We start from the raw sequence: 16,273 nt of genomic DNA, 5'->3' as shown, positions 1-16,273 counted from the left end.
ACTCTATGGATGCATATGTGTGAGTATGATTGATGATTAAGTTGATTTGAATGATAATTATGACATAAATTTTATGATTATGTAATGAGATAGCTGGAGTTACTTTGGCAACGTAATGCGTCATCATGCATTCAGGTTCGATAATCAGGTCGGGTGTTGGGTGTTACACGAATACTAAGGAAGAGTGTGTAAGGCGTCATATTAGAGATGATCCTTTTTGCGAGTTTTGTAGAAATGTTGTAAAAGATGTAAATAATATACTATGTTAGTGCTTTACGGCAAGGTCCATCTTGACTACATTAAATTAGGAATAAATGGTGAGTGAGTTTTTGTCTATGGAGATTTTAGAATGGAATAACTTGAACATTCAAGATATTGTCTATTTCCCTAGAGAAGTTGCAAATTGAGAACTGCTCTTTGGGTGTGTATGCTGGAACTTGTGGGTGGACAGAATAAAAGGATGTTTGCTCAGGAGTACGAGGAAATAGAAGGGGTCTTGGAAAGAGTTTTGGTTTATGTTGTCAACAAGATAGAAGAAATCAAAATATCAGTTAGTTATATGCTGGGGAAACCCTTCGGTAGATTGGTATAAAGTAAACATGGATGGGGCATTGAATATGAGTATGGGAAGGGCTGCATTAGCAGGAGTTGTATTGTACTCTAGTGGAAGGTGGATGAAAGGTTTTTTCCGGGGTTTTGGACTTGTGATATTGTTGATGCTGAACTTTGGGGATTGTATGACGGGTTGTGAATGGTATTAATCAAAACATGGTGATAAACCAAGTAGTTGGTGCATCATATAATGTAATGTTACGATTGATCAAAGGTATGCTTCGCCGAGATTAGGAGGTTCGTGTGGTGCACATTATTAAGAAGACAATCGCGTAGCGGATAGAGTGGTAGCGTTAGCGTTGAATGGGCAGCTTGAATTGAGCATGTTGACTGATCTATTTTAAGATGTTGTTTGTTTGCTGTTACAAGATGCTAATGGTGGATGAAGATTACAAGTGTCAATGTAATTTATGCTTATTATTTTTTCTATAAAAAAACAATGGGTTATCGAAATTGTTACGTTGAAAGTATTGTTTAAAAAAATTAGTTTGAAGATATTTGAGAAAATATGAAATTTTTAAAAATTTTAAAACATCGAGTTTTTATTAATAGAGTAAAAGTTATTGCTTATGTTTTTGAAAATTAAATTTTAAAAGAAAATTGTTGAAATTCTTTTTAAAAAAAGAATTTTTGGCTTATGTTAAAGTCTAGAGAAAACTCAAGTTTGAAAGTTGATTATATACGAGAAAAGTTATAATACTCTTAAAATGCCCAAAATTAATATCTCATTAATAAACATATTATCCTTAAAGTTTAAAAATTATAACTTAAAATTTAGTACTTAAATGTGATTCCATAGAAATTTGAAATCACATAAATTTATTTAATTGATTGAATTGGATTTTATTTTGAAAATCTTATTATTTGAAACTTGAGAGGTACATTTTAACATAAAGAACAATAAATGAAATAGCATCTGGTAATTTTGGTAATCATCCCGTTAATTTCTCCGATACTAAAATATTATTTTATTTTAAAAGTTAATTAAAATATTTAATGAACATGCATGAGAGCAATAACATAATTAAATAAACACATATCAATGTCAAAACAAATTCACAAATATATGAACTATAAAATTACATCACAATACTATCAAAATGAAACACATTATTTTAAGCACCCTTGTACCTACTAATATCTTGGTATAACACATAAATATATAATACAAGTTCAAAACATATACATATTAATTGACGATACGCATACACATGCACGTAAACATTATTTCAATACATATAAATATATACATATGATTATATATAATTATAATTACCAATCATATACAAGATGAATGCGTGATTTTAAAACATTTTAAATATAAACATACATGATTAAAGTAATCAAACTGAAAATGTGTTTGCATGAATGCATGCATATTCATCTCTAACGTCAAATACATACAAACATAATGTTGTCTTGATACACACATACAAATACAAAGAGACTAAACATATAAATAATCCACCATGCATGCATTATATTCAAAGCTTACCATTTCTTGACACTTGCAAGGAAGAAAGAGCTACGTGCCATTCACAATATACAACAACACATACCATTAATAAATGAAAGCATGCAAAACAAGCAATCAAAATACATGACACACCTAACTAAATATGTAAGCAAAAATGCATCAATAAATACCAATAGACTTCTCTAAATATGATTTAGAGGATATATATATTTTTGTATTTGCATGGAAATCACTTGTCATCCACACACTAAGGAATTTGTATGCCTTGGAAGAAAAACTTTAAACCTTTGCATGTAAGCCCACTTTCAATGAGATGAACCTTTACGAAATCAACCTTTATAAGAAGGGTGTAATTGTTACATAAAGCGTATAAAGAAAATTGAACATGCTCAATTTGCTAAGGTAATCTTATAGCCCTCTACATTTACAAATTCTATCAAATTTATCATTAAACACATCATCATCATGCATCTAACCTCCACCCTTGTTCTACATTCATCTTGCTTCTTTCTTCTCTAAACAAGGAAAAATCTAAATGAATTTGCTTTAGATTTTTTAAAAATAGTTTCTAAAAACCCAAAAGAATTTCAACTTCATCTCAAAAACAATATTGTTGCCCCTTATTCTTCTTTTATCTTCTTCAATCCATTGACTTCTTTGCTTTACAACTTCGAAAAAAAAACCTTTGCTTTGACCTTTCTTCCAATACTCAAAATCGGGTCTTTTTAGACCCAACACCAACATTGCCACCACATCTTTGGATTCTTAATTTTAGTGTAATTTATATAGATGATGGTATGGTCAAGGGCGAATGTAAAGGGATAGGTTTTTGGATAATTCAAGCAGAGACGATAGAACCAGAGACTTATATGGAAATAAATAATAGACTTCAAAGCGTGGGTGATCCTTTTCAAAGAAAACTATTTACCCACCACAAAAAGTTGCTATAGGGTTAAGACAAAGGTCATCCCGGGATACAACGAGATTTTGAATTTCCTTTGATTAGCAAAATCAAGGAATTCCCTAACTCTCATACACTCAATGAATACTATTTTGAAAGGCCACAACCCTTCATTTTGGACATACTTCTTGGAAGAAACATGTCCCATGGAAATGTATTCGTTGGATGATAAATCATCACTTTTAATTTGATTAGTGCTTATGAATAATTAATTTGCAAGATAATAAATCATCACTTTTAATTAGAATAGTGCTCATTAATAATTAATTTGCAATCTGTAATTTCCAACAATCCCCCACTAGATTGCTAGTTCTAGATAATAAGTACACAACGATTATGTATAAAAAAGGGTGTCCGCAGATTAAACCTTCATTTAGTGCAAACTCTTAGGGTATCAACAAAGTGAATGATGGTTAGTCACTTGAACCATCACTTTTAAAGTCAATACCGAAAATTTTTTACATATAACCGTAAAGCATTAGAGTAAGAGTTTATTTTCTTTAGCACTGTTATGGACAAATATGCTTATCCTGTTTCATGAACATGTACGAGAGAAAACCATAAAGAAAATCTCGTTGAAGCGACACCACTTCATGTCCATATAAATGGATTTCATGACAATTAATGTCAATCCATTAAGAGTAAAACTCATCCTCCTAAAACATAAACACTAAATCCTGATTCTTAGTGCACGTTGCCATTCGATAACTTGTTATTACCCTTTGAACCTCGAAACTAACTTTTGGCTAGAACAAGGTAGGGTTTCCATTATCAATTACGCAATTAGAATGGTTTTAATCTCATCTTAATGGTGGTACTCTTAACCAAATCCCTTGACAAAACTTTTGTCAATGGATCCGCTAAATTATCAACTGACTTAACATAGGTAACAATTATCACACTATCCTTAATCAATTGTCTCATATACTCATGTCTAAAACTTATATGTCTAAACTTTCCATTGTACACCTTATTGTAAGCTCGAGACATGGTGGATTCATTATCACAATACAGAAATAGTGAACCCACGTTGTGGCCAAAACTTTATATCTAACAAGAGATCTCTTAGCCATTCCGCTTTCTTGCCAGTAGCCGCTAAGGCTATAAATTCATCCTCTATAGTTGAATGTAAGATGCAAGTTTGTTTCTTAGAGGCCCAATTAATGGCTCCACCTTCAATCATAAAAATCCATCATAATGTGGGTTTTTTGTCACTTAGACTTGTAATCGAACTTGCATTCGAGTAACCTTCTAGTACCGTGGGATAATAACTATAGAATAATCACAAATTTTTTTATTTTCTTAAGATAGCCAAAGATAAACAATTTGCACACAACAAATGCGATATCGGGTCTAGTGCAATGCATTGCATACATTAGACTTCCAATTGCGCTTGCTTACTCAAGTTGCACTATAGCCCTTTCATTATTCTCACTTAACTTAAAGTTCGAATCGTGTGGAGTGTTCAAATCCTTGATATTTAAGTGTTTAAACTTTTCCAATATTTTGTTGATGTAGTGAGATTGGCTTAGTGCAAAGCCATTTTAATGCTTTTTCACCTTTATACCTAGAATTTTATCTAGCTCGTTAAGATCCTTCATCTTAAAATTTGAGGCTAGATACTCTTTGGTCTCACGAAAACCTTCTATGTTCGTACCAAAAATCAACAAATTATCTACATAGAGACAAATAATTACACTATACATTTCAATGAATTTAGTGTAAATACATTTATCTGCACCATTATGTAAAAATCCATATGACAAGATAACCGAGTCAAATTTCTCATGTCAAACCATATAATGACTTGATCAACTTACACATAGAGAGTTAAATTCATGTAATTATTTAAAATTATGATTAACTTGATAAAATGTGTAAATGTTGAGGATTAAATATAGTTAATATTTTTATTAATTAACATTTTTTTATAATTGAATATGGTAACTAAAATATAGTTAATGACTTGTTTTAAACCATATAATGACTTGATCAACTTACACACATTTTGCCTAAATCCTTTAGCCACCAACCTAGCCTTAAAGGTTGGAGAACCCCTTGTTAGAGTATTCTTCCTTTTAAACACCTATTTACACCCGACAGGCTTCGATCCTTGAGGAAGATCAACTAGAATCCAAGTATTGTTAGATAATATTGAATTCATTTCATCATTGATCACCTCTTTCCAAAATACTGCATCCCTAGAAATCATGGCTTCACCATAGGATTGTGGATCACCATCCACATTAAACATTATGGGGGTCTTTAATAATGAATTCTTTTTTTCTCTCAATAAGGAATGCTAGAGATTGCGAGGAAATGAAATCAGGACCAAAGTCTTTTACTTTTCTCACTCTTTGGCTTTTAGCTCCATATCCTAATTGTCACAAAGACTTTTTTTGGTTTGATCACTTAAGATCATTTGTTGATATTCTTTTTCCAAATATGTTGAATCATTGAAAATATTATTTTCAATGAATACAACATCTCTTGTTTCAATTATCGTATTTGACACTAAGTCAAGAACACGATAAACCTTAGAGTGTTGGGCATATCCAACAAATGCACCCTTGACGACTCTTGGACCTAACTTTGTTCTCCATTGGTCAGGAATTCTATAGTAAGCCAAACACCCCCACACTTTGAAATAATCTAAGTTTGACATTCGACCCTTCCATAACTCATATGGAGATACTTTAAATTTTCTCGGTTAAGAATATAACATGCAGTCAATAATGCTTTACCCCATAGATTTTATGAAACTTTAGCATTTAACAACATCAAGTTAACCATATCTACTAAATTACGGTTCTTTCTTTCTACCAAACCATTTTGTTGCGGAGTATAAGACACAGAACACTCATATACCACACATTGTTCCTCACAAAATACATTAAATTCATTTGAAAAATATTCACCACCTCTATCACTAAGAAGCACTTTGATTTTCTTACTAAACAAATTCTCAACCTCATTTTAAAAATGTTTAAACATATCAAATGCATTGTCTTTACTTCTCATGAGATACGCATAAGTAAATCTAGAAATCATCTATAAAAGTGATAAAATATCGTTTTCCACATTGTTAGAGTTCTATTTAATTTACAAACATTGAATGAATTAAATCTAACACTTGCAATTCCTTTCACACTTATTAGGAAATGACTTCTTGGTAATTTTTTATTGAATCTGATTTTACATTTATCCACAAACTCATCATTACTTAAACATATATAATCATTCTTTTGCATATATTGTAAAGTTTTAAAATTAAAATGTTCTAAACGCGCATGCCACAAAAGATAATATTCAACAATATAAGCAGAAGAATTAACTTTATTCATATCAATGCTCAACTTGAACATACTCTTGTTACAATATCCTTTTCCTACATATATATCACCCTTAAGCAAGACAAACTTATCGGATTCCAAAATAATCTTGAACCTCTTGTTACACAGAATATTCGTGAACATTAAATTTTTTCTCACATCAAAAACATGCAACACATTTTTCAAAATCAATTTCTTCCCAGATGTGAAGTTGAGTTCCACCGTCCCTTGACTGAGCACCTTAACCAATTGATAGTTGCCCATAAGCACTTCACGGGTTGCCACTAGTTCATAACTCTTGAATTATTGTCAATCATTACACATATGGAAAATAGGTTCGGAGTCGAGCCACCAATTACAAGACTTATCAGTCATGGCTATGTTGAGTTCAATAATCATACCAATCTCCAAACTCTCGATCCCTTCCGTAACCATGGCCACTAAATTTATGTCCTCCACCAAATTGGCTTTGGAAGTTGTGGCATCTTGCTTCTTTTTGAGAAGTATGCAATCCTTAATATAGTGTCATTTTTTATTGTAATTATAATAATTGGGAGATTTTTTCTTCTTATTTTGCACGTCCTTAGTCTCGATGTGACTTTTCACTTACTATTTCGAGAGTTCTTAGACTCGCTCACATGGTTCACTTTAGAACTTTTGGGAAGATATACCGCATCACGCTTCCGAGTTTCCTCTTTAATACGCAAATGCCTAAGTATTTTCTCCATAATGAAGTCCTCTTCCATCTGCAGAAGTTTCTTTCGATAATTGTCCAAGACGAGGGCAACTTCAATATAATCGTCCCAACTTGTAACAATTCTGGAATAACAGCTTTCAAGTCACGAAGCCTACTTACAAGGACTTGTAATTCATGGACTTGATCCATGATTGGGATACTATCAAGCATTTTGAATTCGAAATACTTCATCATTAAAAATTTATCAGTACCTTGTCACTCGGTGTTGTGTTTCTCTTCAAGAGCTTTCCATATTTCCACCAAGGAGTCCATCGACATGTAGAGATCATACAATCGATCAGTTAAGGTGTTGAGAATGTGTCCTCGACGTGTGAAATTGTCTTCTTCACGCTTCTTCTTGAGTTCAACCAGTTTCGCAATTTCCTCGAGGTTTGCATTGGGGGCGGGATCCTCCACAAGTTGTAGGTTTGAATCCAGAACGTATGCCACATTTAAAACAATAAGAAAGAACAACATCTTGTCCTTTCAACTTTTGAAGTTTGAACCATCAAACCGATCAAGTTTCACAAACTCTTTGTTCATCACTTTGAATGCGGTGCTAGCCTCCGCCGCCATCTTCAAATAGTTCTCTTTGATTGTTGGATAATTTGAGTGGAGATGATGAAACTGGAGACTTATAAGGAAATAAATAGTAGACTTTGAGGTGCGGGTGACGCTTTCCAAAGAGGACTATTTGCCCCCACACAAAGTTGTTAGAGGGTTAAGATAAAGGTCCTCTCGGGATACAACGAAGTTTTGAATTTCCTTTGATTAGCAAAATCAAGGAATTCCCTAACTCTTATTCTAATTTCTAAAATTGAATTAATTATAATGTAATTTGTGAGCACCGTAGTCCTTTTATTTATATTTACTCAATGAATACTATTTTAAAGAGCCACAACCCTTAATTTTAGACATACTTCTTGGAAGAAACATGTCCCATGGAAATGTATTCATTGGATGATAAATCATCACTTTTAATTTGATTATTGCTTATGAATAATTAATTTGCAAGATGATAAATCATCACTTTTAACTTGAATAGTGCTCATGAATAATTAATTTGCAATCTATAATTCCCAACATAGGCAAGAGTTTGGTACTATTAAAAATAGAAAATTGCAATTCATTCTCTTAAAATTTATTAAATTATAAATTATATATGGTAAAATTATACTTTGACCTTTAAAATGAAAAAAAATGTTTAGTCCTTGTCAAAATGATAAAATCATAAACTAATATATGATAAAATTATATTTTGACATCTCAAAATTTATAATTCAATTTTAACCCTTCTTAAAAAGAATTTTAAATTCACTCCCAATATGGTTTTACTTTCAAAACTTAGTGTACTGTGCTTAGGAGAGAAGCTTGTTAAGTTCTACATATTTGATGCATTAGGCTTTACCTTTAGAGGAACGGTAAATAAAATAATTTTAACAAGCACAAGTAACTCAAAGCCATCAAATCTAGAGTTAGGTTTATTGATGGCGGTTTTCATTAAGATATGTTTGAGGATTAAATTGATAGAATTTATAAATATAGAAAGTTAAATTCATGTAATTATTTAAAATTATGATTAACTTGATAAAATGTGTAAATGTTGATGATTAAATATAGTTAATATTTTTATTAATTAACATTTTTTTTATAATTGAAGATGGTAAATAAAATTACCTAGATCGAGCCTAAGCTATTATGTTTACAACCTCATTATAATTTAAAATCTTAAAATTTCCGCATCATATATAGGAGTAAATTCCTATGAGGTTCTGTACTATAGGGTGAGAAGCAATTTAATTATTCCTAAAATAAAGAAAGTAAACCATGGGTTGTACTATAACGTAAGAATCAATTTAGTCATTTCAAAATAAACGAAGCAATTTAGTGCAATTAATTAAAAGTGAGAAAATAAGAATGATGTTAATTATTTTAATTAATAAATTATAAAATAAGGATTAATTTGATCTCGGTTCTATTTGAACTTGAGCAAATTATAAAAGTTAATTAAAGATGACATTAATATGGTAAAATAAAATTTGTGAAAAACATGGATATGTGTAATTTAAAGCTGTTCAAGGGTTGTGTTACTTCTCTAAACTTAAATGTTTGTTGAAATATAAGAATACTTAAATAAAAATATGAAACTTGAAAAATAGAATTGAGCAAAAGTATAAATCCGTTTTACTATTTAAGTTGTCTTAAGCAGAATTTCTTAATCCTGGACTCCACCCAACCCAAATATATTATTTAAATATAATGTTTATATTACTAAATTTAAAAAAATATATAATTTAAAAAAAACTTTATGTTTATCTAACCCAAAGCCAAACTCAAAACCTTAATTTCTACCGGACCTAATACAACGATACTGCCAAAAGAGTCCATATATAAGATGTGACTACTTTTGAGAATTCATTTTTGGTGAGAGCTATGATATTATTACTAAAATTGTTTATGGGTCGAGTTATTCGGTCAGGTCTAAAAGTCTATTCAAAATTTAGGAGAGTTTAGATAAAAAATAAGGCCTAGGCTCGAACTTGAACATTCAAGACCGAGCTCGGCCTGTAACAGCCCGATTTTGGGTCTAGTCAGAACAGTGGTTTTGGGACCACAAATCCGACGAGGAAAAATGTAATGGCCTGAATTTTTAGAGGTGTCGGAACGGTGATTCGAGATCACTAAATTCGACAAATAGGTAGAAAATATTATTAATTTAGTGAGTATAAGTTAAATGTGAAGTTAGGAAAATTTTTGAAATAGTGAGTAGTACACTAGAAATAAATATTAAAATAATTAGAATCGAAAATGAGGTATCGAGACCTCGGGGATTTTAAACCGAGCCATAAATATTTTTATAAATATTTATGTAGTGTTAAAAGGTTAGTATTAAAGTTTCGTTAAAAAATTTTAAAGTTCCGATAATTAATTGAACAAAAAGAACTAAATTGTAACAAATGAAAAATTATGAGAAATGATTAAATAGCTTAAATGATAAAAGGAAGAGGGCTTAAAAGGAAAATAGACCCAAGGCTATTTGGGCTGGAGGGCAAAGGCATGAAATCAGCAACAAAGTAAGGAGAATTAAGGGCAAAATTGGAATATTGTAAAATTTACTTAATAAAGTTAGGAGCAAAGTGGAATTATCTAGATTTCTCTTTACTTTTCTGCATTCTCATCAGTAAAAACACCATAGAAGGGTTTCCTTAAGCTGGTTCTTCCTATTTTTACCGCAGGTAAGTTCAATTCTTGATTATTTCTTGAAAATTTTATGTTTTTGTGACTTTTACAACTAGGCCCACTTGTTGAATTCATTAGTTTTTGATTCTATGAAAGAATTTGAAAGTTGCCATGAATATGTGCTGGAAGTATATGATGATTTAGCATGGAATTAGAGCTTTAAATTGTTCATATGCTGATTTTATTTAAAGAATTGAATAGAAAGTGAATATTTGGGACCTAATAGTAAAAGAGTTTGAAGATAGAGTTATATGTGGAAATTCTGAATTTCAATAGTTGTGTAACAACTTATAATGTCTAGGTAAAGTATTAATTGAGAAAATTATATTAATTGAGGGGTTAATTGAGAAAGGACCGAATTGTATAAACTGTGAAATTTGGGGCAAAATGGAAATCAATATTTTGCACTAAAGCAGTTTTGGACAGCAGCAGTAGTCTAACTTTGAAAAATCACCAAAAATTGTGGTAATTTAATTAGAGGATGAATAAAATATGAAATTAAAGCTTGTTGAGTCTAGTTTCTCATAAAAGAAACGGTGTAAGTAATGGAATTGTAAATTTTGAGATATTTGAAGTTTAGTTAGACCGAGTCAGAATGACTTCGGAATCCCCTGTTCTAACTTTAGAAAATTGTTAAAAATTTTACAAAAATAATTATGAGTTATAGTTTATATTATTAGAATCATTAATTAGTCTATTTTCAAAATAAATAAACGTAAACATCATCCAAATTCTGTAAAATGAGATAACTAATTTTTAGTGAAGAGAGGTCAAAACTGCCAGACAGCGAAACAGGAGAAACTTTAAAGAATAAAATGTACTATTTTGCTAAACCAAAAATTCTGAAATTTTTATGGTAAGAATATATGTGAATATAGTTTCGGGGAAAATTTACGGATCTTAATTTGAAGTTCTGTAGCTCCAGTAAAAAATAATTTAGTGACTCTAACTCAGACGGACAACTTGAATTTTACATACAAGAAAATAGTGAAAGTACGAATAATGTTGTTTAAATGTGTTATACACATTAAGGATGAGGAATGGAGAGGAGGTGGAGGAAAATTGGGAAATATATGAATGATTTGTGTATAATTGGTCATATGTTTGATTATAACTGATAAACGATGAAATATGAATGATGCTTATATTTGTGTATTATTGGTCATGGTTTAAGCTCATGTGTGAAAATAAAATTTCATAGTATGTGTGTATGGTATATTCGGTATATGATTTGGCATGAAATAATGTCATGAATGGTTTATCATGTGGTTAGTTCCAAAATGAGTTATGTTTAAATACACTAGCTTGCAACTATGGTTGAATGATATGTTTATATCTTGTGTGATGTGCATAGGAACAAGTGTGGAAAGATAATGAAATAGTAAGTTCATATGGCTGAAATTTAATGATTAAATGTTAATTTCATGAATTATATAATGTATGATGAAATATATATTTATTGTTGAAATGAGAATAGAATAAAATGTGAAAACGAATAAATGATCAAATTGAGCGGACGCGGATTTGAGTACTTCTGATCAAGTGACAAAGTGATAAGTGGTAGCTTTAGCTACACTTATCTGATCAAGTGACAAAGTGATAAGTGGTAGCCTAGCTACACTTATCTGATCAAGTGACAAAGTGATAAGTGGTAGCTTTAGCTACACTTATCTGATCAAGTGACAAAGTGATAAGTGGTAGCTTTAGCTACACTTATCTGATCAAGTGACAAAGTGATAAGTGGTAGCCTAGCTACACTTATCTGATCTGGGACAAGTGATAAGTGATCATACGTAAGACCATAGTTATACTATGGCCAAGAGGAAGTGAAGTACTCAATTTTCCGTAACCGTTCCCTAATTTGATTAAGGATGGTAAGTGACAAATGGGCCCAAAAGAATTAAAGCAAATGGATAAGTGGTTGTGTATTTATAACAGGATGATGTTGTTATTTAAGCTAAAGTGATATTTTCATTGCAAAATTGAGAATTTCATAAATGTGTTATTGAATGGTATAATCGATAAACATTGAGATAAATAGTAAATACGTATTAGTGTTGAACTTAATGTCATTGAATTGTACGTGAATTAAATGGAAATTGCTAGTGATATGATTTAAATTGTGAGCATGAGAAATTGCGAATTGAATGAAATGGAAATGAAGCATTGAATTGCATGAGTATGTATCGGGTCTTGTAGGCCCTAATTATTATGATTATAATATTTTGAGGATATACTGTGAAAAGTTATAAGCATGTTAATTATTTTGAAAGTTTTAATTTAGATGAAATTTTATAACTCGGTTTAATACGTTTACAAGTGTATGTGTTTTGGTAATGCCTCGTACCTTATTCCGGTGTTGGATACGGGTAATGGGTGTTACACGGCCCGACCCGTTTTTAAGTTATAATATTTTATATTATGTTATTATATACCATGTAATTTATAACGCATTAAAAAAAATAAACTTATACTAAACATATAATACTACTCTAATGTAAACATTAAGATAATGTTAAGATGATTATATAAAAAAGTTCAATAAATAAAATAAAATAAATATATTAAATATTAAAATAAAATGATATAAATATTTAAAAAGAAGAAAAAATAATATGGGCGGATCTAAAATGGGCTCAAGTTAGGTTTTTGCAAATATGAGTGGGTTTGGGCAAAATTTAGACTCATATTTCAGGCCGAGCTTAGACAAATATAAAGTCTGTTTATATTATGCTTAGATGCGATCCGACCCATGAGTATCTCTAATCATTAGTTTAGAATCTTATTAAATAGAAATCATTCATTTCTGTAATACAATCAACCTTTTCTATAATAGTTATTCTCTATAACATTTTATTATAATAGTTAAGTTTATTGTAAAACTAATTTTTATATTTTATTTTTACCCTTTATAACAAATTTTCATCTATAACCGTAACAACAATAAAATATGAATAACACTCTTTTACTAAATTAGTTATCTATAATAACATCTCATCTTAAATTTTATAAAAGTTCTATTCCCAAGTGTAATAAAAATAATAAAGTAATACTAAATTAATACAAAGTAAATATAAATATGAAATTTGAAAAAATATTCAAATACGTATACTGAAATGTTAATTAACCTTCCTAATATTGTTTTTAATACATTACTAAAATGATTTCCACGTTTGACCTTAGATTATGGTTTTTGTGTCAAATTATGGAATAAAATTTTGAAAGTTAAAATAAGATTTAACTCTCTATACATTTCATATATTTGAAATTTAGTCTTCTTATTTTATTTTCAGTAATTTAGTTCTTCTACTTTTCAAATTTAAAATTTAAATTCAGTTGTTACCACCATTAAAATTCTTTAATTAAATTCACTTGGCGTGACATTTTAAAATAAAAAAGAATTCACTTGGTTGTGATGTAATTAAAAATTACATTGAATATGCTTATGTGAAATCTTTTCTTACAAATACCCTTTCAAACTCGTTATGATAGAATAATTTTTATTGGTTTAGTGTTCTTATATTAATGGCTTCGTGTTGTAACTGAAATAATTTACAATATTAACTATTTAGACTAGCCAGTGTCATTATAAAAGTAGAGAAACTAAATTAAGTCAAAATTAAAATATATGAATTCAATCCAAGTTTCAACATAGTATAGTGACTAAAATTGATGTCAAAAAAGTAAGACAAACCCATAAAATGAGTCAATTTTTAAGAGCGTTTAAATTATACATAACCACGTAACTTTTTAATTGAAAAGTTAACTATATTAACTATTTATATTTACTAATAAAATTATGAAAATATATGAGCCAGATTACCTTATTAGGATTAAATTCCAAATTCAAGTAAAATAGAAAGATCAAAATTGAAATTTAACCCTGTGAAATCCATGTGTCAATAAAGGAAATATAGATTATATTATTGTTGTGATACGCGGCGCATTCACTTCTGCCTTAGGTCCTAAGCTATTGTTTTGGTTTTATATTGCATTCCTTTTATGTTTCAAGGTCGGCTGACTCAGCTTGTAGAGTAAAAATCACAATCTAAGTAGTGTGATGTCTTCAAATTTTCATATATGTCAAGGAAAGTAAGTGGTAGACCTAAAGTTAAACCCATTGCCTTGTAAAAGAAGCATATTTTCAGTGATCAGAATTTTCCTTTTACCACACTCATCTGCTCCGAATCATGCTGCTGAAATTGGCCCCATTTGCAATGCTGAAATAAGGTACCCTGAAGAACAACACAAAGGGGCTTCTATTGGGTAGTACAGTCTACAAATTAATTATAAGAAGAAAGTATCATTATAGGACCTGGTATTAATTATACAAGTCACCTAGACGTGTGGGGACTTGAACCGCCATCCTAAAAGACTTAGGCAACATAGCCGCAAGTATGGTACCATTTGAGCTACATAAATAAAGAATTATTTTATATTTTTAATATTCACAATTTTTTTGTTAATAATTCTTATGCATATAACATATCTTGTAATATTAGAGAATGTGGGAAAAAAAATTTTAACACGGGAATAATACCTTCAATTATTGATAGTTTAACTGATTGATGAATGAAGGACACTTTGAAGTCTTTTTCCGAAAGAATGGAATCTTCAACAAATTTAAAATTACTAATAATAAATTTTATGGAGAAAAAAGTTATTCTACATCTCTTCCAACATAGTCTTCCCTCGTTTTGTGAAAAAGGAAATTGAATGTAAACATGGATGGCCAACTGAGCCTTTACTTACATTCATTCAAGGCATATACAATATATTAAAATCTTACCAAATTCACACATGAACAGTAACATTGGTAGTAATATCATTCATGAATCAAAGAATTATTTTATATTTCCAACCATTAACAAAAATTGTGTTCTTATAATAATGAAACAGTTACAAGTCTGCAAAAACCAAAATAAAGACCCTTCATTCATATCAGTCGCATTTTAAACCCTGTATGGTGTTCCCTGTTAAATTAAGTTTCATAAAGCAATTCATCTCAGGGTTCCTTCTTCTCTTCATAATATTCATTATATTCACTTTTCCGCTCAATTTAACATAGCTTTTAAGCTCTAACAATCCATAGCTCATGTTACTAGCTAAGTTGTTTGCATCAGATAACCTGACAGAGCTCACTTGTATAGAAACCTTCATCCTCTCACTTGCCCTAGCTTGAGCTCTCCCTTTAGGTATTTTCATTAGCCCCACAACTTCAGACCCACACCAAATACTCCCCGTACTGTTATCAAACCTGAAATCTCCGAAATTGGTGTTCTCAACGGTGACTTGGGTCACGAGCGTGAAGTTAAATGATGGAGCCGATGAATTACCATACTTGAGATTTCTAACTGCGACGGATCCGATCTCGAAACCAGGCGTTCGGGCACGTAAAAAATAGCTTGCGAATACCAAAAGGATCGATCCCTGGATGACCATGATAACCAGAATGTAAACAAGACATTTGCTGCTCTTTTCATCTCGTTGGAACGCTTTGGGTTTAATACCCCCAAACTCCATGTCGCTTCTTGGATGATCTTCAATGGGTGCCAGTGACTTGGCTTGAGGATCTTCCTGCATTTTTGTGTCTCTTGGGGAGTTATATTGGTTTGTTTTCTCTATGAGATTTTGATAAAATATATATATGAAAGCAAATGCAGGGGAGTTGAGGAAGCGTGTTGAAATAGTGTTGAAGTGTATGTATGAAGGTTAAGTGGGTGAGTGAGTCTTGGTTTAACACCGGCTGTCATTTTGGGACTTCAAATCAAATACATATAGTATACATACAATCAATTTTTAATTTTTCTTTTGATCTTAGAGCTTACCAGTTAATAATAGTGTACTAATGAATTGGAGGATTAGGTGATTTTGAATTAACAAATAAAGAAAAACATTATGATATTTTGCTTCCT

General features: G+C 30.6%; 1 protein-coding gene across 1 annotated transcript; it reads right to left on the bottom strand.

The window, feature by feature from the left end:
* Positions 1–15,171: 15,171 nt before the first annotated feature.
* Positions 15,172–16,033, bottom strand: LOC105788271 (late embryogenesis abundant protein At1g64065). The gene has a single exon (XM_012615072.2). It carries the CDS (start codon positions 15,939–15,941, stop codon positions 15,300–15,302), a length of 642 nt encoding a protein of 213 aa, XP_012470526.1. The 5' UTR covers positions 15,942–16,033; the 3' UTR covers positions 15,172–15,299.
* Positions 16,034–16,273: the final 240 nt, after the last annotated feature.

This window comes from Gossypium raimondii, chromosome 2, assembly GCF_025698545.1.
Source record: "Gossypium raimondii isolate GPD5lz chromosome 2, ASM2569854v1, whole genome shotgun sequence".
Taxonomy (NCBI): Eukaryota; Viridiplantae; Streptophyta; class Magnoliopsida; order Malvales; family Malvaceae; genus Gossypium; species Gossypium raimondii.
This window is presented reverse-complemented; position numbering and strand designations above follow the sequence as displayed.